General features: G+C 37.7%; 1 protein-coding gene across 3 annotated transcripts in view; it reads left to right on the top strand.

Annotated features, from left to right (window-relative positions):
* Positions 1-18,388, top strand: part of BCAT1 (branched chain amino acid transaminase 1) — a 132,983-nt gene extending 114,595 nt beyond the window's left edge. For all 3 annotated transcript variants that reach the window (XM_012502471.2, XM_003265600.4, XM_030804613.1), the window contains exons 9-11: positions 942-1,082; positions 4,209-4,283; positions 15,169-18,388. In XM_012502471.2, coding sequence (XP_012357925.1) covers positions 942-1,082; positions 4,209-4,283; positions 15,169-15,210 — 258 coding nt within the window. In that variant the 3' untranslated portion in view covers positions 15,211-18,388. The remainder of the gene's footprint in view (positions 1-941; positions 1,083-4,208; positions 4,284-15,168) is intronic.
* Positions 18,389-23,295: the final 4,907 nt, after the last annotated feature.

A 23,295-nucleotide genomic window follows, 5' to 3' on the forward strand; every position in this document is an offset into this window, starting at 1 on the left:
GAAAGAGTACCAAATTTGGAGCCAATCAGATCTGACCTGGATTCAATTTGAGTTTCTGTCATTTACTTCCTTTGTGGCCATGGAGATGCCCTTCAACCTCCTTGAACCTTAGTTTCCTCATCCGTAAAATGGGGATGATAGTACTCACCCTTAAAATTACAGAACTTGGCATAATAACAGGTGCTTGATAAATGGTAGCTATAATTATTAATATTATATAATACATTGTTCTTTATGGTAAAGTAGGGTTTAAGACACTGATCTTTTTGTTTTGTTTTGTTTTTTGAGACAGAGTCTCGCTCTGTCACCCAGGCTGGAGTCCAGTGACGTGATCTTGGTTCACTGCAACCTCTGCCTCGTGGGTTCAAGCGATTCTCCTGCCTCAGCCTCCTGAGTAGCTGGGATTACAGGCACCCGCCACCACACCTGGCTAATTTTTGTATTTTTAGTAGAGACAGGTTTTTACCAGGTTGGCCAGGCTTGTCTCAAACTCGTGACCTCGAGTAATCTGCCTGCCTCAGCTTCCCCAAATGCAGAGATTACAGGCATGAGCCACCGCACCCGGCCTAAGACACTGTTACCATGGAGCACGTATCAAGCAGCATTTGGGATGCATCAATTTTGTGAGACTTTATACAAGTTAACAAATAAGAAGGCAAAAAAAGAAGGCATATGTTAAAGTATACCATGTGTCTTGTGGTGATCATCTTATATTTTATATTCTGATAATCTCATATATAAATCTGTGACCTTGAAGTAGGTTACTTAACACCTCAGTGTGTTCACCAATAAGATGGTGTGCCCCTTCCAGGTTTCCCTTGAAGGATGATTATGACCTTGTCTAAGTGCAATCAGAATGTTAAGCAGACCAATAAGTATTGCAATTGTTTTGCACGCCTTTTCCTTTAAAATACACTTGTTATTTTTTATATTCCATGCAGGGTGAATTTAAGGTGTCAGAGAGATACCTCACCATGGATGACTTGACAACAGCCCTGGAGGGGAACAGAGTGAGAGAGATATTTGGTTCTGGTACAGCCTGTGTTGTTTGCCCAGTTTCTGATATACTGTACAAAGGCGAGGTACGACAAGTATTTTCTCATTTCCTATCATTTCCAATCACATTAAATTACATTTAATTGAAGTGTATGAATAAAATTGTATTTGGACCCAGACCCAAGATGCAAAAGTTTTGTTGTTGTTGTTGTTGTTGTTTTTCTTTATTTTAAAGAGATGGAGTCTCGCTATGTTGCCCAGGCTGGAGTGCAGTGGTTATTCACTGGTGTGATCATAGTTCACTGCAGCCTCAAACTCCTGGGCTCAAGCAATCCTTCTGCTTCAGCCTCCTGAGTTGCTGGGATTACAGGAGTGCACCACTGCACCATGCTAGGTTTTTTTAATTGTTGTTGTTGTTTTAACTTGGCATTACAAAAAAAAACTGGGACAGTTTATCCAGATGAAACTGTATTAGCATATATCTACTATGTTTCCAGTGATTTCATGTAAGCTTAAACATGGTGGGAAGTTAGTTTTGTCCTTGGACACGTGTAAGATCTGTCTTACCTACATGTCAGGATTGGAGCTATGCTGATAGTCTTCTACTCTTCTCTCTTCCTTCCTACCAGCGCACTAAGGAAGGCTGTATAGGTAGTTACATTTCAGTTTCTGGTTAACAGAAGTACTTCCAAACTACTGGATTAGGAATGGCAAATAGTTATGGAAAATGCATTTGAATGGTCAATTCCTTGATTTTTTACTATTAATGCTGTTATTAATAGTAAGTGGACCACTTTACAAGAATTATTCATTGGCAAACCCGGTGCATTTACTAAAATCTTACAAAAGGAATTTGAGGATTTGGTTGGAAGAAATGTTCTCCTCTTAGTAAATTAGTCTGATTTTATATGTGCCATACTTTTGTTTTCTTGTCAAATTGTTTTGCTTTTCACTTTATAACAAAGCTCCAATACTTATTTTATTTTATTTTTTTTTTGAGGCAGAGTCTTGCTCTGTCACCCAGGCTAGAGTGCGGTGGTGCGATCTCGGCTCACTGCAAACTCCGCCTCCCAGGTTCAAGCAATTCTCCTGCCTCAGCCTCTCAAGTAGCTGGGATTATAGGCACCCACCACCACACCCAGCTAATTTTTGTATTTTTTAGTAGGGACTGGGTTTCACTGTCTTTGCCAGGCTGGTCTTGAACTCCTGACCTCATGATCCACCTGCCTCGGCCTCCCGAAGTGCTGGGATTACAGGTGTGAGCCACCGTGCCCGGCCCAAAGCTCCAATACTTATGATTAACGTTGGCATCTAACTTTATAACTTAAAGGCATGTAAGTATTATTCTTATAACGTGAACTGGCTCAAGTTATTCATATTACAGCAGATCGTTGAACAACACAGGGATTAGGGGTGTCAACCCCCATGCAGTTGAAAAATCCACATATAACTTTTTTTTTTTTTTTTTGAGATGGGGTCTTTCTCTGTCACCCATGCTCGAGTGCAGGGGCACAATCTTGGCTCACTGCAACCTCCACTTCCCAAGCTCAAGCGATCCTCCCACCTCAGCCTCCCAAGTAGCTGGGGCCACAGGTGTGCACCACCACACCCGGCTAATTTTAGTATTTTTTTAGAGACGGGGTTTCAAGATGTTGCACAGGCTGGTCTCAAACTCTTGAGTTCAAGTGATTCACCTGCCTTGACCTCCCAAAGTGCTGTCATTACAGGCATGAATCACCATGCCCTGCCCACATATAACTTTTGACTCCCCAAAAACTTTACTAGTAGCCCACTGTTGACCAGAAGCCTTATCAATAACAAAAACAGTCGATTGGCGCATATTTTGTATGTTATATATGATATGTATGTATTCTTACAATCAAGTAAGTTAAGAAAATCATGGGGAAGGAAAAATGTATCTACTATTCATTGCATGGAAGTAGATCATCATAAAGGTCTTCATCCTCATTGTCCATCATGTTGAGTAGGCTGAGGAGGAGGAGGAGGAGGAGGAGGGATTGGTCTTGCTGTTTTAGGAGTGACAGAGGCAGAAGAAAGTCCACGTGTAAGTGAACTTGTGTAGTTCAAACCCATGTTGTTCAAGGGTCAAACGTAAATGCAAATTCTACTGGTTTTCAAATTTTACTTTCCAGTTATTTTTCCTTAGCTGACTGGAATTTTGCTCAACTCCTCTGACTTTAATAGTGGCTGCTTCATTTGTTGAGGTTTTAGAACTTGTTTTTTAAGGGATTGCTCTTAACATAATTGCATCTACAGATTGACTGTTTCATGGGAGAAGAATTATTCTGTTTCATGTCAATACTTACATTGATAATAATGCATCAAGGTAATGTGATCAATCCACTGAAGTTGTCGTTAGGCCAGATTTTTTTTTAAGTTTAATTATTATTTCACTTCTAGAAGTAAGAAGCTTATAAAGTTTAGCATAATTTTAATGATCCTGGCTTAGGAAGCATTTACAGCCAAAAAGTATCTCTAATTACCCTATTATACTAAAGGGTATAATATGAAAAGTGTTTAAGAGCACAGACTATCTCCTAAAATCAAACTATCAAAACCTGCAAGCCAGCAAGGCATGAGTAGGCATGACTCAGATAAAAATTAAAAGCATGAAATCTCTTTCAGCCATGCATTTAATCATGCTATCCAATATTGTGGAGGTAGTGGCCCCTGGAAGTTTAGCTTGGGCCAGAGATAGGTATAGAAGCCCCTTTTATGAAGTCATAAACTTGCTTCAATGTATGCTCCCAGAATGACTTGCATTAAATTGTGGCAAAATATCTTTGAGTTCTCATTTCTGCCAGAGGGTTAATACGTAGAAGACAATCTTTCATCCTTACAGAGTCTCAGAATCTTGGAAGAGGTAGGGTTCTTTAAGTTTAGCCACTATTTTAGGTATCTGTAGCTTCTCCTTGGTTCTTCAAATGATTCTGAAGGCTGGTACACAAACCAGTTATGCCCTAAAACTAAGTGGTAGGCAATGTATAACCTATCATTGGCTAGTTTTTGTTCAAATTTTGAATATGAAAGTCTTTGGCATAAGCAGCTAGCACTCAGAGTCAGTAGGTTTTAGTGCTGTTCCTTAACTTCAGTGGAATTGCCTTAGTATAGCAGAATTGCTTGAGTGTCTTATCTGTTATCACCATATACATGAATACCCTCAAATTATCTTATTTCCCCTTCTTTTGTAGACAATACACATTCCAACTATGGAGAATGGTCCTAAGCTGGCAAGCCGCATCTTGAGCAAATTAACTGATATCCAGGTAAAGATTTTCTTTTCTTTTCTTTCCTTTTCTTTTCTTTTTTTTTCATGTCACCTTATTTCTGTCAGAGCTTACAACTAAATTGTATTTCAGTGAAGAGGAGTAAATAATACAATTTGAGATCAATAAGTTAAATTTAAGAGAGATATTCCCAACACAATGTGTGGGCATGAGCAAAGCAGAAATGGGAAACAAGATGTATGTTTTAAAAAAAGAAAGAAAATATTGTTCAGGACTCCACATTACTTAACATTAAAAAATAGATGTAATTTTTGGTAACATTTAAAAATCTCATTGAGAAGCATAACATAACTTTTGTGAAAAAAAAAAGGAAGAAAAAATTTGAAAGTAGAAGCAACTTCAGGAAGAAAATTACAGTGCATGTGATTCCAACACTGAGATATAATCACTGTTAATTTTTGATGTCTTTTTATTTTTGAGATGGAGTTTCACTCTTGTTGCCCAGGCTGGAGTACAATGGCACGATCTTGGCTCACTGCAACCTCTGCCTCCTGGGTTCAAGCAATTTTCCTGCCTCAGCCTCCTGAGTAGCTGAGATTATAGGTGTGCGCCACCATGCCCAGCTAATTTTTGTGTTTTTAGTAGAGACGGGATTTCACTACGTTGGCCAGGCTGGTCTCGAACTCCTGACCTAAGGTAATCCATCTGCCTTGGCCTCCTAAAGTGTTGGGATTACAGGCGTGAGCCACTGTGCCCTGCCAATTTTTGATGTCTTAACCTTCAATATTTTGTAACCATTTATATACTTTATGTATTTATGTATTTATTTATTTATTTATTTTTAAACTTGAGAGTTTAAAAGGCAGTTTTAAAAGAGACTTACTCAGCAAGTTTTCTGCCAAATTTACAGTATTAAAAAAAAGAATGATTGTGTGTTTTTGTTTCTGTTTGTTTTTTTGAGACAGAATCTTACTCTGTTACTCAGGCTGGGGTGCAATGGCGCAATCTCAGCTCACTGCAACCCCTGCCTCCTGGGTTCAAGTGATTCTCATGCCTCAGCCTCCCATGTAGCTGGGATTACAGGTGTGCACCATCATGCCTGGCTAATTTTTGTATTTTTAGTAGAGTCGAGGTTTCACCATGTTGGCCAGGCTGGTCTCAAAACTCCTAGCCTCAAGTGATTTGCCCACCTTGGCCTCCCAAAGTGCTGAGATTACAGGCATGAGCCACGCACCTGGCCTTGATTGTGGTTTTTTAATCAATGAGCTGCCATACTTCTGCTCTCCAGCAAAGGTTTTCTATGTGAATTTTCTGTAAGCTAAGTAAAGGAATATCTTAATATTGGAAGAAATAAAATTTAGTCAGAGTTGTTTTCTACCTTTTTACACAGCAACACTTAAAAGTAATTTGAAGAGTAGCTAATAAAAATTTCTGCATGGATGGCTTAGGCATTTTAATTTTTTTAAGGTTGCCTGAGTAAATCTGAAAATAATAAATTATTACAGTTTTGCTCAAATAAAGAACATGAATAGAACAAAAAATACATAACTGGCTAGATTACATGAAAGCCTTTTTCCAAATAGGAGTTTAGAGGCCAGGACAAATAGGCAGGAAAAATAAAGGGCATCCAAATTGGAAAAGAAGAAGTTAAATTAGCCTTCTTAGCAGATGACATTATCTTACACCTAGAAAAACCTAAAGACTCCCCCAAAAAACTTGTAGAACTGATAAATGAATTCAGTAAAATTGCAGGATATAAAATCAACATACAAAAATCAGTAGAATTTATGTATGCTAACAGTGAACAATCTGAAAAAGAAATCAAGAAAGCAATCCCATTTATAATAGCTACAAAAAGTATAAAATACCTAGGAATCAATCTAACCAAAGACATGAGAGATCTACACAAGGAAAAGTATAAAACTATGATTTAAAAAATTGAAGAAAACACACAAAAGTGGAAAGATATTCCATATTCATGGATTGGAGGAATTAATTTTGTTAAAATGACAATACTGCCCAAAGCAATTTACAGATTCAGTGCAATCCCTATTAAAATACTGATAACTTTCTTCACAGAAATAGAAAAAACAATCCTAAAATGTATACGGAACTACAAAAGACTCCAAATAGCCAAAGCAATCTTGAGCAAAAGGAACAAAGTTAGAATCACCACACTACCTTACTTCAAAATGTATTATAAAACTATAATAACCAAAACAGCATAGTACTGATATAAAAATAGACATAGTAGACCAATGGGACAGAATAGAGAACCAAGATACCTAAGTCCACATGTTTACAACCAACTCATCTTTGACAAAGTTGACAAGAACTGTATTGGGGAAGACAGTCTTTTCAATAAATGGTGCTGGGAAAATTGGATAATTATATGCAGAAGAATGAAACTAGATTCCCTTCTCTTACCATACACAGAAATCAAATGAAAGTATATTAACAACTTGAATCTTAGACCTGAAACTATGAAATTACTTGAAGAAAACATTAAGGAAATGCTTTAGGACATTGGTCTGAGCAAAGATCTCATTCTGTCACTCAGGCTGGGGTGTAGTGGCATGAACCTGGCTCATTGTGGCCTTGACCTCCTGGGCTCAAGCAATTCTCCCACCTTGGCTTTCCATGTAGCTAGAACCACAGGTGCATGCCACCACATTCCACTAATTTTTAAATTTTTTGTAGAGATGGAGTCTCACCATCTTGCCCAGGCTGGTCTCGAACTCCTGAACTCAAGGGATCCCCCCGTCTCAGCCTCCCAAAGTGCTGAGATTACTAGCATGAGCCACTCTCCCTGGCCAGCAAAGATTTCTTATGTAAGACCTGAAAAAGCATAGGCTATCAAAGCAAAAATAGGCAATTGGGATTATATCAAGCTGAAAAGCTTCTGCACAGCAAAGAAAACAATCAACAAAGGGAATAGACTACCCAAAGAATGGGTGCAAATATTTGCAAACTATCTATCTGACAAGGGATTAATAACCAGAATCTATAAGGAGCTCAAACAACTGTATAGGAAAAATCTAGTAATCTGGTTTTCAAGTGGGCATGAGACCTGAATAGACAACTCAATAGAAAAAAAAAATTGATTAAAAATGGATAAAAGATCTGAATGGACATTTCTCAAAAGAAGACATACAAATGGCCAGGAGGTACATGAAAAAATGCGCAACATCACTAATCATCAGAGAAATGCAAAGCAAAACCACAATGTAAAATCCACTTGCCCCAGTTAAAATGGCTTGTATTAAAAAAAAAACAGGCAATAACAGATGCTGGGAGGTTGTGGAGAAAGGGAACCGTCATATATTGTTGGTTGAAATGTAAATAGTACAGCCACTATGGAGAACAGTATGGAAGGTCCTCAAAAACTAAAAGTAGAACTAGAACTTCCATGTGATCCAGCAATTCTACCACTGGGTATATATCCAAAAGAAAAAAAAAATTAGTATATCAAAGAGATATCTGCACTCCCATGTTTATTGCAACAGTATTCACAATAGCCAAGATATGGAATTAACCTAAATGTCTATCAACAGATGAATGGATAAAGAGAATGTGGCATACACACACACACACACACACACACACACACACACACACACACAATGGAGTACTATTCAGCCATAAAAAGAATGAAATCCTGTCATTTGCAGCAACAGGTATGGAGCTGGAGGCCATTTTGTTAAGCGAAATAAGCCAGGGACCGAAAGACAAATATCACATGTTCTCATGCAGGTGCTAAAAAAGTAGATCCTATGAAGACAGAGAGTAGATTAGAGGTTACCAGAGGCCGAGAAGGGGAGTAGGAAGGAGAGGATAAAGGAACAAAACAAGAATATAAATGTATTTATTACCATTAAACTGAACATTTAAAAATTGTAAAGATGGTAAATTATATGTGTGTATTTTATCTTAATTAAAATTTTAAAAATTAGGAGTTTAGAAATTTTTAAGAGAAGTGTGCCCATAGTGATAAGAAAGAAAGACCCTTTTGGAAAGTTTTCTTGAACAAATTGTACAGTATTTTCTTAAACAAAATGTACATTCTGTAGCAGTTAATACACCAAATAAGATTTCAGGGTTACCTCTTGGAGATTTTATGAAATAAGAACATTTAGGTGGGCATGATGGCTCATTCCTGTAATCCCAAAATTTTGGGAGGCTGATGCAGGAACATTACTTGAGGCTAGTACTTCAAGACCAGCCTAGGCAACATATTAAGACCCAGTATCCACAAAAAAACCAAAAAAATTAGCAAGTGTGGTGGCACACACCTGTAGTTCCAGCTACTCGGGAGGCTGAGGCAGGAGGAACACTTGAGGCCAGGAATGTGAGGCTGCCATGAGCTATGATTGTGCCACAGCACTCCACTCCAGCCTTCACTGTAGAAAGAGACCCTGTCTTGAAAGGAAGGAGGGAGGGAGGGAAAGAAGGAAGGAAGGAAGGAAGGAAAGAAGGAAGGAAGGAAGGAAGGAAGGAAGGAAGGAAGGAAGGAAGGAAGGAAGGAAGGAAGGAAATGTAAACTTATTTGATTTGGCTGTAAAGGATTAATAAAAAAAGAAAATGTCACTAGGCTGAGAAAAATTGAACTCTACTGAATTACAATTGGAATAAAGATCTAAGTGGAGGTGTTTGGCAGACATAATCATGAAGCTTTCACTGAAGAAGGAAACTCTAGGAGGCAAAAGCAGAAATGCAACTCATCAAAATTGAAATGGTGACAAAGTATGTGCATTCAAACCTGAAAGTGACTGAAAGAGAAGCCCAAACACACAATTTTGGGGTAAGATGGGAAACTATTACCAAAGTTCTCAGAAAGAGCATTTTTAAATTAAGATTATAGAAGCCAAAAGGATGTGTATTAGTGTGTTCTCACATTGCTATAACGAACTACCTGAGACTGGGTAGTTTGTAAAGAAAAGAGGTTTTCTTGACGCTCAGTTCTGCAGGCCATACAGGAGACATGGCTGGGGAGGCCTCAGGAAACTTACAGTCATGGTGGAAGGCAAAGGGGAAGCCAGTACATATTGCATGGTGGGAACAGGCGGAGGAGAGTGAGGGTGGGAGGTGCCACTCACTTTTTAAAACAAGCAGATCTCCTTAGAACTCACTCACTATCATGAGAACAGCAAGGGAAGGTTTGCTCCCATAATCCGATTACCTGACACCAGGCCCTTCCTCCAACATGGGGGATTACAATTCCACATGAGATTTGGGTGGGGACACAAATTCAAATCATATCAGAATGTTAGTGACTAAAGTAAATGTTCTTGATTAACTCTTTAATGTATATATTGAGTGCAAGCCATATGCAGAGGCTATTCTAGGTACTGGTGGTTTACTCAAGAAAAAGGGGGCAAAAAAATGAAGAAGGCGGCCAGGTATGGTGGCTTATGCCTGTAATCCCAACATTTTGGGAGACTGAGACGTGAGAATTGCTTGAGCCCAGGAGTTTGAGATCAGCCTGGTAACATGGCAAATCCCTGTCTCTACAAAAAATGCAAAAAAAACCAAACAAGTTAATCGGGCATGGTGTCACATGTCTATAGTCCCAGCTACAGGCTGAGGTGGGAAGATACCTTGAGCCTAGGGGGGTTGAGGTTGCAGTTAGCCATGATGGCACCACTGCACTCCAGCCTGGGCAACAGAGTGAGACCCCACCTGAAAAAAAAAAGTCAAAACAAATATTCAGTGTAAATGTGAGACCACGTAAAAAAGTTTAAAAGTAAAATATATAATTTAAGCAGAGGATGGGAGACGGGGAAAAAAAAACTTTTCTCCCTAACTTTATATACTCCCTCTATAAATTAGTGCTTATGGCCAATAAGAAATGAGTAATTTCTCTTTTCACTGTTGGTAGTAAAGTATAATGGTAGTTAACACAGCAAACTAAATGGTCCTCATACTGAACAAAGAAACAAGGCATGCAATCACAGGACAGGTGGAAACAGTGGTTCTGAACTAACCACAAACCAGAACTACCAAATGTGCTACAAATTGTTTAGTAACAAAGGACCATCCCTTCAGAATCGAAGAGCACGTCTCAGTTATCTTATGCCTATGTGCATGGAACTTAAAGTCTCAAAATTACTCTCCAACAAGATGGCAAATTGAGGCTGTCAGCCAAGCTACTAGATTGTCTGTTTTTTCCGAGAAAAATAAATTTCAGTAATTATTAAGGAAAAAGCATAGAATTGCATCATGTTTTACATTTCATTACTTTTGGCATTACGTGGGAGCATGCATGTTTTCTACAAAGTACTCTGATAAATTGAAGAAGAGGCCAACAACAGCCACCAAAAAAACCTTCCAGATTCTTGCCAGTATGGCCCAGGGGAAAAAGTCCCTCATAACCACAGATTTGACTTTTCAACTTCTGTACTTCTGCATATGAGTAATAATCTCTGAGGTGAAGTATTCATCCCATTTAGCTAATTGTCCACATAGCTCCCTGGGTCTTAGATTGCTCTATAAATACCTCCTAAGAGAAGAATTTTTCAAATGAAAGTTTCGTTTTTCCTTTTTCTTCTTTTAAAGCAACAAAGAAAAGCACGTCTGTGTTTATATTTAACCAAACTTAAACTTGGAGAGCATTGGCCATGTTGTCGACATGTTTCTTTTCTCCACTGTTAAATTCCTTACTGTTCCAGTTACTCACCACCATACTCACCTTTGCCTCTGCCACTTGGGGTCCTCTGTTCTGCAGTTGTGTTCTGCTCTCTGATGCCTCCGGGTTTTGCTGCACCTTATAGAAATTGCTCACCTGGATAAGGCCTTGGCTATCCTTTATGACTCCTCTCCTTCAGGAGCCTTTTGAATCTCTCTTGAAGAATATTCCCTTCGCTCAGTCCAAATACACATTCGCTCACTTGAATGCTGCTTCTTCCTCCAGTTTCACAGTGCTGGGGATGATCCCGTAAGGCCTTTAAATTACATTATAATTAGTCATGCACTTGTCTCTGCTCCAGGGCTGTTTGAATTGTTCACTCTCTTTATACCTCCAGTGTTCAGCACAGAGCCTAGGGTATAATGCATACGCAGTAATGTTTCTTGAAGGAGTGAGTGGGCAAGTGAAACACCAAACAAATACTAAAGAGCAAAACAGGTATTGTTCTTGTATATTAACACATTCCGAGAAGAGATGGGAGGAAGGTCTTGAAGAATGTCAAATAATTCTTAAGAGATCTTGATTTAGATTTCTTTCAAAATGAGATACATGTTGACACTACTGTCAACAAATAATCAAATAAAAGCTAGAGCCTGGGTTTTAAGTATCAGGGGGAGCATGTGAATAACCAGCATTGCTGCTGTTGAAGCTCCATAAAGTGGGAAGCAGTGACTGCAAAGATCCAGAGATGGACATCTGAAGCATGGGAAAGGGGCAGCTTGAATGAGGTAGGGGCAGGATCTGTGTTGATTGCAGGTCACCAGATAGAATTAAAAAAATCTATGTTCTCACTAGTGGCTACAGTTTTCTAAGCACAAATGACTATTAGTGGTTATTGTATTTTTCTTGTTTTCAATGAAGCAGTTCCATGACTTAGTTACATAAGAAGTTAACGGCTCCACCCCCTTCCCTATCAATGTCCTAAGCTGTCCTCCATGTGCATACAAACTTTGTTTTCAGACTGCCCTGGTGTGACTCAGTCCCTGCACCAGCTTCCCAGCCCCTTCTGTTTCCAGCACATCCTCCTCCACGTGTTACAGGATTACAAAGCTTTGCACGGCCTTTCAATGGGGTTTAGAGCAAGAATGACAGATTGCTACCTGGTAGGCAGCACTGACTATATTTTTATTGGCGTTGCATAGAGTGACTGCATGACACGCAGTTGTGTTTTTGTTTTGCCAGGAATTTAAAGGCATTTAGCAAAGGCCATATGAAATTATCTGCCTTATGTACCTTGAATGTGAGGTAATGAACTTGTCATTAGTTGTGTTTTAGTTTAGCGCTCTTGCTGGAATTTGCAAAAGATTAAAATTCTGCACATTTCATTAAGTCTTCCACATGGTCTCAAAATACTATCCTGCAGGCTCGACCTGACGTGCCAAGTTGCTTTGACACCATCTCTGATTCCAGTGAACAAAACTAAGTGTGACTTACCTACCCTACCAAACATTGAGGGTGTGAGCCTGCGCTGTTGTTTCGTAATGACGATGACAAGAGTATAATGACATCCTAGTCCATGAAGACATGTTTTCCCTTTTCCCTCCCTCTGTATATACTTACTTACTCTTAAGGAAATAATATAATTTCTATTTCTGCTTAAATCTGCCATCTCTACTTAGAATTATTTTCCCTTGAAAAATTAAATTGCATTATCCATCAGCCAAATGGAAAATTTGATTCCTAAATGCCTCCTTCTAGACATTATGAATTACCTGTAATATCACATTTCTTGGGCACTTCTCAGAATGCTATGATTTTACATAAAAGCATAAATTACAGAATGAGAGGAGTAAAGCTTAGTGCGTATTTGCAGGTTCACAGAGTGATATGTGGCCTACGACTGTCATTGTAATCAAAATTGATTTTTGATCATTTATAAAACTAAAACAACTAATTGAAAGCAAATTTACTTTAACTGATGAAATTCAAGATGAAGTGACAGTAGTCATGAATCACAGTTCTGTAGATCTGCTAAAATGCCAATACACTGTTATTAATTGCGAAAGTGTTTAATATATTAATGGGAATCCAAGTAAGGAAAATAAAACACGTATTTTGCCCTTACCTTAAGTCATGTTGACATCATACATAAATCAGGTAGAATTTGAAGATGTTTCATCCAGCATTCATCATGAAGCAACAGAGTCAATAGTGGGCAGTTACAGTCTGTAGGCAATGCTTTCTGGTGTGGATTATTCAAGAAACTTACAGTCATTTGGCTTCCTTTATTCCCCTTTGCATGTAAACTACCAGGTGGCAGGTAGACCCATTCTTGGCTGCCACTATTTTTACCACTTGGATCGATTCTGCTCTCTGAGGTCTTTAAGAGAAACACAGCACATGTACATTGTGATATAGGAGAAAGAACATCAGACAGAGGCAGAGAACTGGGCTTGTCAAAATTAAGGGTGACCTAGAGCCTTAGTGTCCTTATATGTAAGATGAGAAGCTTGGATTAAAATTCATTGCTCTTTACACTTGATTTTTATGCAGCAGAACTTTCTTCAAAAGAGATCATTCCTGGAATCCCAGTATACAAAATGGATAAAAGTAGGATTGTTCTGAAGTAAAGAAGTAAAATCCAGACCCCACTTATTTGAGTCATCTCCTACCTTTTAGATGGTCATTAACATTGTTTATAGTTCAGAAATTCTGATGTTTTATATTAATTTAAACTAAAGTTAAATTAGGACTAGAAGAGCCATTTCATGTGAAAATAGGCATAGTCTGAGTGATTTAGGCAAACCCATAGTGACAGATTTAGTGGCCTGATATACTGGCTTGGAAAGATCTGTTCCAAGTCAGTCTCAATACACAAGGCTCGGTGAACATGTGGAGAGCAGTCTTGGTGGTGATCAAGAACGTGGAATTTGCTGTGAGAGAGACCTTGGTTAGGGTCTGGGCTCTTCCATTTGTTAACTGAAAACTTGAGCAAGTTATTCAGTCTCCCTAATATTCAGTTTTCTCATCCATAAAATGGATTGATAATGGTACCTGCGGTGTACAGTTACTATGAGTATTAAATGAGGTAATAGGCCTGTAAAACTCCTGGCATGATGACATTGGCCTTCAGTCACTGCTCATAGAGTGAGAGCTTATTATAAACACAGGCATTTTTGTTGAACGACTGACTGACTGATTGAATGAATGAATATAGAACTGGCTTTCTCAGCACTTTGGGAGGCCGAGGCGGGCGGATCACGAGGTCAGGAGATCGAGACCATGGTGAAACCCCGTCTCTACTAAAAATACAAAAAATTAGCCGGGCGTGGTGGCGGGCGCCTGTAGTCCCAGCTACTCGGAGAGGCTGAGGCAGGAGAATGGCGTGAACCCGGGAGGCGGAGCTTGCAGTGAGCCGAGATTGCGCCATTGCACTCCAGCCTGGGCGATAGAGCGAGACTCTGTCTCAAAAAAAAAAAAAAAAAAAAAAAAGAACTGGCTTTCTATTTGTGATGTATGGAATATCTCTATTTAATTTAATTTAATTTTAAATATTAAAATTCAGGCTTGCTTTTAAACCAAAGTATTTGCTGATGCAAAGAATCAAATTCTGACTATGATACAGTTACATAACTTTTGAAGGAATAAGAAAAATGCTAACATAGCATGAACAACTTTGATTTAGAGAGCAGAGTCTCTTAAAATCCATGGGACTTGTCGACTTCATATTTTTGTTTATGAACATAAAACAGTCTTTAGTGCACATCAGAATCATTTGATGCTGCTGAATCACAGGTTGCTGGAACCCATCCCCAGATTCTGATGCAGTCTGAGATGAGGTCTGGGAATTTGCATTTTTAACTTGTTGTCAGATGATGCTGATGCTAGTGGTCTGGGAATACACTTTGAGGATCACTTTTTCACGGTAAAAGTCACAGTCATTAAACAAGTTAACTCAATGAGAAATGACAATGAAAAGGCACGTACCTAAATAGATAAAGGACCTATACCAGCTATGAATTTGAGTTCCACAATAATTGTAAAATTTGTAATTCTTTTCAGGTATTTGGTTGTTTAAAAACTCCCTATGTATGCTTTTATCTTATGTTTTATATGTTGTCTCTCTTTTCCTCTCTTTCTCTCTAATCCAGTTTTTAATGTGAACATGTTTAATGTGAAAATGTTGTTCAAAGCAGAAGCGAACCTTTTGTGTAACCTTGGTGGTATTAAGTTTGTTTATAAGCTATTTCTGCACTGTTAGCTTTTGTACTGAAACATGTTTTTTTGCTTTTGTTGCAGTATGGAAGAGAAGAGAGCGACTGGACAATTGTGCTATCCTGAATGGAAAATAGAGGATACGATGGAAAATAGAGGGTTCCAACTGTATGCTACTGGGACAGACTGTTGCATTTGAATTGTGATAGATTTCTTTGGCTGCCTGTGCATAATGTAGTTTGTAGTATCAGTGTGTTACAAGAGTGATTGTTTCTTCATGCCAGAGAAAATGAATTGCAACCATCAAATGGTGTTTCGTAACTTGGTAGTAGTAGCTTACCTTACCTAGAAAAATATTAATATAAGCCACATAACCTGGGATTTTCCTCAGTGATTTTAGTGCCTCCCTTTGTACCTCACTCAGATACTAAATAGTAGTTTATTCTTTAATATAAGTTACATTCTGCTCCTCAACCAAATGCAAATTTTTTGGTGTATTTGAAAGCTAATTTGAGAAAATTTCGTAGGTTACATTTCCTGCAGCCTATCTTTATCCACAGAAAGTGTTTTCTTTTTTTTAAATCAAGACTTTTAAAACTGGATTTCCTCCCATCACTGTTTTTTGCAGGCCCTCCAAGTCCATCTTAAGGTAAATATCTCTCCTCTTCCTGATGTCACAGCCTGAGCATACCCTGTGCATTAGGAAGACCTGAGTGCATTTCCTACCATTATCCTTTCCACATTATATTGTAGCTGGCTGGCTGTCAGGTGACCACAAGACTGAGGGTCTTGTGCCTTATAGATCTTTGTATCCCCATTGGCTGACACATAGTAGGTACTCAGTAAATGGTTTTATAATGAATCAATGAACATTTTGCTTCTATAGAAGTGTACCTTCTTTGTTTCTATATTATGAAACCTCTTTATTAGAATTTGTGATTGATTCTGACACTGTATAGATTTACCTTATATTGTCTTTATTTTCCATGAGCTACGAAGTCATTAGAGATACTCTGAAGCATAGTTAGTTTAGGAAATCATTTCATATTGACTGTGTTGGAATTGTCTTGGAATTGAAGACATATCCTTAGAGCAGGGGACCCCAACCTCCAGGCTACAGGCCACACAGCAGGAGGAGGTGAGTGCTGGGCCATCAAGAAGCTTCATCTGTATTTATGGCTACTTCCCATCACTCGAATTACCACCTGAACTCCACCTCTTGCCAGGTCAGTGACAGCATTAGATTCTCATAGGAGCACAAATCCTATTGTGAACTCTGCATGCAAGGGATCTAGGCTATGCGCTCCTTATGAGAATCTAATGCCTGATGATCTGAGGTGGAACAGTTTCATCCTGAAACCACCCTCCACCCCGCAGTCTGTGGAAAAATTGTCTTCCACAAAACTGGTCCCTGGTGCCAAAAAGGTTGGGGACCACTGCTCTAGAGAGAGGTCATGATATCATACCAACCAAATGGAAATGACAAATGTTTTATGTTAAGTGTTAATTGCAGAAATAAATCTTTTTTTTTTTTTTTGGTAGAAAACAAAGAGGCATACTCTGATTTTTATACTCTGTTTTTGCAGGTGCTCTTTTCTTTGAATGGAGATTTGATGAGCAAGTGGTTAGGATACAGGGAGAGCTATTATGGGTGATATTTTCCTTGTTTAGGAGCTGTGAGTTAAAATTGTATCCTTTCTGGTTTATCTAAGGAAAGCCAAATCTTGACAGAAAACATTTTTCCCTGGAAGGTCAACTCTCAGACATTGTATTTTGGTTTCCCTCAGTCCTCATAACTTCCTTCTTGCTGAACATATTTTATTCTCTTTTCAGAGAAGGAAAGAAAAAAGGATTCTAAAAGTTTGATATGTTGGAAAAATTTCCTTGAGGCATTTAGCAACACATAGCAAATGGGCTTTGATTCTTTTCCAAAACTTTTAGCCATAGGGTCTTTTATAGACAGGGATAGTAAAATGAAAACTGAGAAATATAAGATGAAAAGGAATGGTAAAAATATCTTTTGGGGGTTTTTAATTGGTGATCTGAAATCTTGGGAGAAGCTGTTCTTTTCAGGCCTGAGGTGCTCTTGACTGTCTCCTGCACACTGTGTACCCCAAGCAGCATTCTAAGGGTGTGCTTTCGCCTTGGCTAACTCCTTTGACCTCATTCTTCATATAGTAGTCTAGGAAAAAGTTGCAGGTAATTTAAACCGTCTAGTGGTACATAGTAACTAAATTTCTATTCCTATGAGAAATGAGAATTATTTATTTGCCGTCAATACATTTTATACTTTGCATCTCTAAATTTATTGTGGCAAGATTTGTCCATTGTGAAAGTTAGAGAACATTATGTTTGTATCATTTCTTTCATAAAACCTTAAGAGCATTTTTAAGCCCTTTTCATCAGACCCAGTGAAAACTAAGGATAGATGTTTAAAAACTGGAGGTCTCCTGATAAGGAGAACACAATCCACCATTGTCATTTAAGTAATGAGACAGGAAATTGACCTTGACGCTTTCTTGTTAAATAAATTTAACAGGAACATCTGCACATCTTTTTCCTTGTGCACTATTTGTTTAATTGCAGTGGATTAATACAGCAAGAGTGCCACATTATAACTAGGCAATTATCCATTCTTCAAGACTTAGTTATTGTCACACTAATTGATCATTTAAGGCATAAGATGGTCTAGCATTAGGAACATGTGAAGCTAATCCGCTCAAAAAGATCAACAAATTAATATTGTTGCTGATATTTGCATAATTGGCTGCAATTATTTAATGTTTAATTGGGTTGATCAAATGAGATTCAGCAATTCACAAGTGCATTAATATAAACAGAACTGGTGGCACTTAAAATGATAATGATTAACTTATATTGCATGTTCTCTTCCTTTCACTTTTTTCAGTTTTTACATTTCAGACCGACTTTGTCAGCTTTTTTGAAAACACATCAGTAGAAACCAAGATTTTAAAATGAAGTTTCAAGACAAAGGCAAAACCTGAGCAGTTCCTAAAAAGATTTGCTGTTAGAAATTTTCTTTGTGGCAGTCATTTATTAAGGATTCAACTCGTGATACACCAAAAGGAGAGTTGACTTCAGAGATGTGTTCCATGCTCTCTAGTACAGGAATGAATAAATTTAAAACACCTGCTTTAGCCTTTGTTTTCAAAAGCACAAAGGAAAAGTAAAAGGGAAAGAGAAACAAGTGACTGAGAAGTCTTGTTAAGGAATCAGGTGTTTTTCTACCTGGTAAACATCCTCTATTCTTTTCTCAAAAGATTGTTGTAAGAAAAAATGTAAGGAAAAAAAAAACAGAGGCAGAGGCAGGCAGTAGCAAGAAGGCAGAGCGTAACATCAGCTAGATGGTGACATGCAATGTCAGCTCTCTTGAAGACATGGGAAACCTACGTTATACACCTTGGGTTAAAATTCTTCACCATATTAGTTTTGTTGCTTCATAAAATTGTACCTAAGCAAGTGGTCTTGCATGTCTCAAATCCAAGCAGTCTTGAACACTTGAAGGCAATTAATGAGTATATCTTAATCAAAAGAATTGTTGGAGCTTTTTATTAAAGCTGCAGTTTCAGTTCTGCTTTTGGGGAATTGTGCTATGAAAGCAGCTGCCAAAATAAGCTCATTTATTTTCTCCAGTCCCACTCAGTGCTCAGTCACTGTATTCTGTTTCCTTTTTTTTTTTTTTTTTCAGGTTGCATGTTTGGTTTCCCCTTATGATTGGGAAAGATGAATTTTCAGCAGAAAACAGTGTTTGTTCACTTTCAAAGAGTGATAGTTTCTAAAACATTTAGAGCAATAAATATTCATCAGAGGTACCAAGTAAGCCAGCAGAAGACTTAAGGGTTAGAGAAACCCCTTATTTCATGTCTTGATTCTAAAATGATCAAAATACTTTTCCTTGTAATGTGGATTTCTTCTTATAAGGATATGCAAAAACTTCAGTTATAAGTAGTAATGCTAGCAGGTAATTTTAGTGGACATTTTATAACAACTGTCACTTTGTTCTGCCACATATAGAGTTTGTTCAGCTATTTTCCAGATATTTCCCCCAAAAAGGAGGCAAAGGGTACCAGCTTTTCAATGAGCATTACCTATTCCTTGGCAAAGATGATGAAGACTCTATTAATAGTTCATCTGATAAATGTTGACATAACCAACAATAGAGATTAGGAAGTTAGTTTTTTTCTTTTTTCTTTTTTTTTTTTTTTTGAGGCTGAGTCTTGCTCTGTCGCCCAGGCTGGAGTGCAGTGGTGCAATCTTGGCTCACTGCAAGCTCTGCCTCCCGGGTTCACACCATTCTCCTACCTCAGCCTCCCGAGTAGCTGGGACTACAGGAGCCCACCACCGCGCCCGGCTAATTTTTTGTATTTTTAGTAGAGACAGGGTTTCACCGTATTAGCCAGGATGGTCTGGATCTCCTGACTTCATGATCTGCCCGCCTCGGCCTCCCAAAGTGCTGGGATTACAGGCATGAGCCACCGCGCCCGGCCAGGAAGTTAGTTTTAAGAAATCAATGGCATATAGACACTACCCTCATGGAGTTTGTATTCTACTACTCGAACTGATTGTAGCTATAAAAGCAATAGTTAGCTGAATCGTTAGATCATAAGCAAGGAAGGCCAGAGCACATCTCTTATCAAGAAATCAATGAATAGTTTATCTCATTTTTAAAGCAACTTTATCCTTCTTTAATTCCTTCCTTTCTTCTAGTGCAAAACTACTTAATAAGCTTGGTGTTTAGGTTAGGGTTCACACCACTCCTCATCTGGTGTGAATTACCTTCGCTTTCTTTACTGTTTACCACCAACCAAGTACATGTGTTGACTGCATTCTTTTCAGACAATGTTGAGTTATCATGGTGCATCTAATAAATTAACACTACAGATTACAGCATCCTTGCTGATTTTCTTAGCAAAGCCAGATTATATGGAAATAAACAAAGAAAATGATCCTAGAGTGAATTTTTCTAGAAAATATATATTATGAACTATTATGAACCGTGCTGTTTAAAGTATTAGCTTGAAAGTGATGGATCTAGCTATTCAGAAAATAACTTTCATATAACCATAATTTTGCACAGTATGAGGTCTTAAATGTGTTGAAAGAGATAAATTTTTATCATTACCACAAACTCCTTTTAAAGATTCAAAGGTGGAAGAGAGTGATTTATTTTTTCTCTTCAGCATACATATATAAAAGGCTTCTCAGGTGTTTAATTTGGGGAGGTTCATAATGAAACATATCAACAGAGTATAGTAGTTATAGTAGTGTTTGTGGGTAAATAATTTCTTGGGGTCAGACATATATAAACATATTTGCTTCAAAATGATAAAGTCATGAAATCAGTCTTAAAAATTGAAATGGGGGGTGATGGGGGAGAAAAAGAAGAACAAATTTGAAGTGCCCTTTCAAATCTGCTGGATACAAGTATTGAAGTTTTACGTCATCTTATTCTGTCTGAAATTGTATTTTTCATTCTACAATAGACCCAATCAACAAGACCTATAACTTGAGTTGCATGATGTTCAGTTTATATAATCTACTGTTGGGATGGTAAGAATTGATGTAGGCTGTGGTGTAGGAATGAATTAAAATACAGTTTCACTGGCTTTTCTTACATATCCACTGTCACAATGGCTAGGTTTCCTGTTGCTCACTATTGGATTCTGGAGAAAAATTTAATGAAAGGTGATATCAGAGGAAGAATGAGTGGAGGTAGAGAAGAAAGGAATGATAGAGGAGGGGAAAAAAAAACATATTTTTGTGTTATCCAAAGTAGCTTTTTCCTTATTCTGTCAAGCATTGAGATCTTCAGCTTTCAATGTAGTTGCTAAATACAAATAATGCTGCTAGGTAGTGACTAAATATAGTCAACACTTCATCAGATATTAGAATTAGGTCACACTATTGAGGTTATAATCTGAAGGTTGTGTTAGATAGAAACCACTTTAGATTATTATCAACTTGGACTAGACTTCATTTTATAATTGCATAGTCAGTAATATCTATTGTGTCATTTCTTCAACCATTTTATTCTAAGATCCATGAAGCTTCTTGAGGCCAAATAAAATAATAAGTTTAGGCAAGAAGTAGATTGTGACTTTTTTCCCTTAGAGATACCATTTACCACTATCCCCCATCCTGATAGGTGGAAGGTTTACTGAATTGGAAATTGGTTGACTATTAGTTTTTAACTAAAATGTGCAATAACACATTGCAGTTTCCTCAAACTAGTTTCCTATGATCATTAAAGTAATTCTCAGGGCTAAGAAAGGAATGTAAATATCTGCCTCAATTTGTACTTCACCAATAAGTTTTTGAAGAGTGCAGATTTTGAGTCAGGTCTTAAAAATAAACTCACAAATCTGGATGCATTTCTAAATTCTGCAAATGTTTCCTGGGGTGACTTAACAACAATGAATAATCCCACAATATACCTAGCTACCTAATACATGGAGCTGGGGCTCAACCCGCCGTTTTCAGGAATTTGTGCTTACTTGTGGCTGAGGAAAAATAAGTAGTTCGAGGAAGTAGTTTTTTAATTCGAGCTTATAGATAGAAACAGAATATCAACTTAATTATGAAATTGTTAGAACCTGTTCTTTTGTATCTGAATCTGATTGCAATTACTATTGTAATGATAAACTCCAGCCATTGCAAGTCTCAAATATCTTAGCTGTGTAGTGATTCTTGAAATTCTTTTTAAGAAAAATTGAGTAGAAGGAAATAAACCCTTTGTAAATGAGGCTTGGCTTTTATGAAAGATCATCCACAGGCTATGTTAAAGGATTTTAGCTCACTAAAAGTGTAATAATGGAAATGTGGAAAATATCGTAGGTAAAGGAAACTACCTCATTCTCTGAAGGTTTTGTAAAAGCACAATTAAACATTCTAAAATGGCTTTGTTACGCCAGAGCCATCTGGTGTGAAGACTCTATATTTGTATGTTGAGAGGGCATGGAATAATTGTATTTTCTGGCAATAGACACATTCTTTATTATTTGCAGGTTCCTCATCAAATCTGTAATTATGCACAGTTTCTGTTATCAATAAAACAAACGAATCCTGTTTGCGTGGTTTCATGAAATCAACATTGTTGAATGCATGAAGTAATAATGCTAAATTAACATTTTTATGATGTCCTAAGGTTTCTGGTCAAGGGAAGTAAATGTAGGATAGTATTTTTACACCAAAATGACACAGAGAGAATTGAGCACACCAGAAAGACCAGAAACCACACCACTGGATAGAGATTAAATATGTTTCTTTTTCAAACATTTGGACAAGAAAAAAAATGGGCATTTAAAAATTCTTCCTTCCCCTGATTATGGATTTATCTGTAGTAAAACTTAGCTTTGCTGTTTGAGATTTGCACAGAATGGGGGGAATAGATTACCTCTTCCCGTTCATTGTCATAATGGATCTACCTCACTGATAAACACCATATGTGTTTAACTAGCTTTAGAATAAAAGAAACTTTAAAAAGTAAAAGGCCTAGAGATCTTCAATGATGTGTCCCTTTTAGCCAAACTAGGCCTTGTAGAAATTGTCCTCAAAAGCACCAACGGAGAATAAAGCCAAGTGCAGAATTACCCAAGGGTAACACATTTTGTATTCATTTTCTTATAATTTGCCCAAATGATTTGAAGTGAAGCAAAACCTGAAGTTTTGCAAAGAGTTACTGTAAACTCAACTTAAAAATGTCAGAGTGCTCAGTGACCCTCTTCTCCAGACCCTGTCAACCTGTGAAAATATTGGCCTTTATTCAGATCTCTCAAGAAGTTACGTGCAGAGTTTGGAAGGTCTAGGCAAAGGTTATTAGTCAAGTGCTCTTACAGTGTCAACGCTCAACTCCCACAAGCGTGAGAAAGAGAGACCTGTCATTCCTCAGGGTGATGACATACATTTACTGGAGCTTATATAATTTATCAGATAAGACAGCAGTCTCCTTCAGGGTAGAAAGTATGTTTTCTACATTGATTTAGTACAAAACAAAAAGAAAAAGGGGGATATTTCAAATTTTATAATTATTTTTCTGCTAAGCTGATTCAGTGTGATTTAAGCATATTTTTCAAATCATGAATCTGATTCCATATACACCTGTGCCTTACACTGTGATAATTTATTTTTAAGTGAAATATGCTATCAGAGCCTGACTTTATGTATAGTGGTGACAACTTGCAGGATCGCATT

This window comes from Nomascus leucogenys, chromosome 23, assembly GCF_006542625.1.
Source record: "Nomascus leucogenys isolate Asia chromosome 23, Asia_NLE_v1, whole genome shotgun sequence".
In the NCBI taxonomy this organism is placed as follows: domain Eukaryota; kingdom Metazoa; phylum Chordata; class Mammalia; order Primates; family Hylobatidae; genus Nomascus; species Nomascus leucogenys.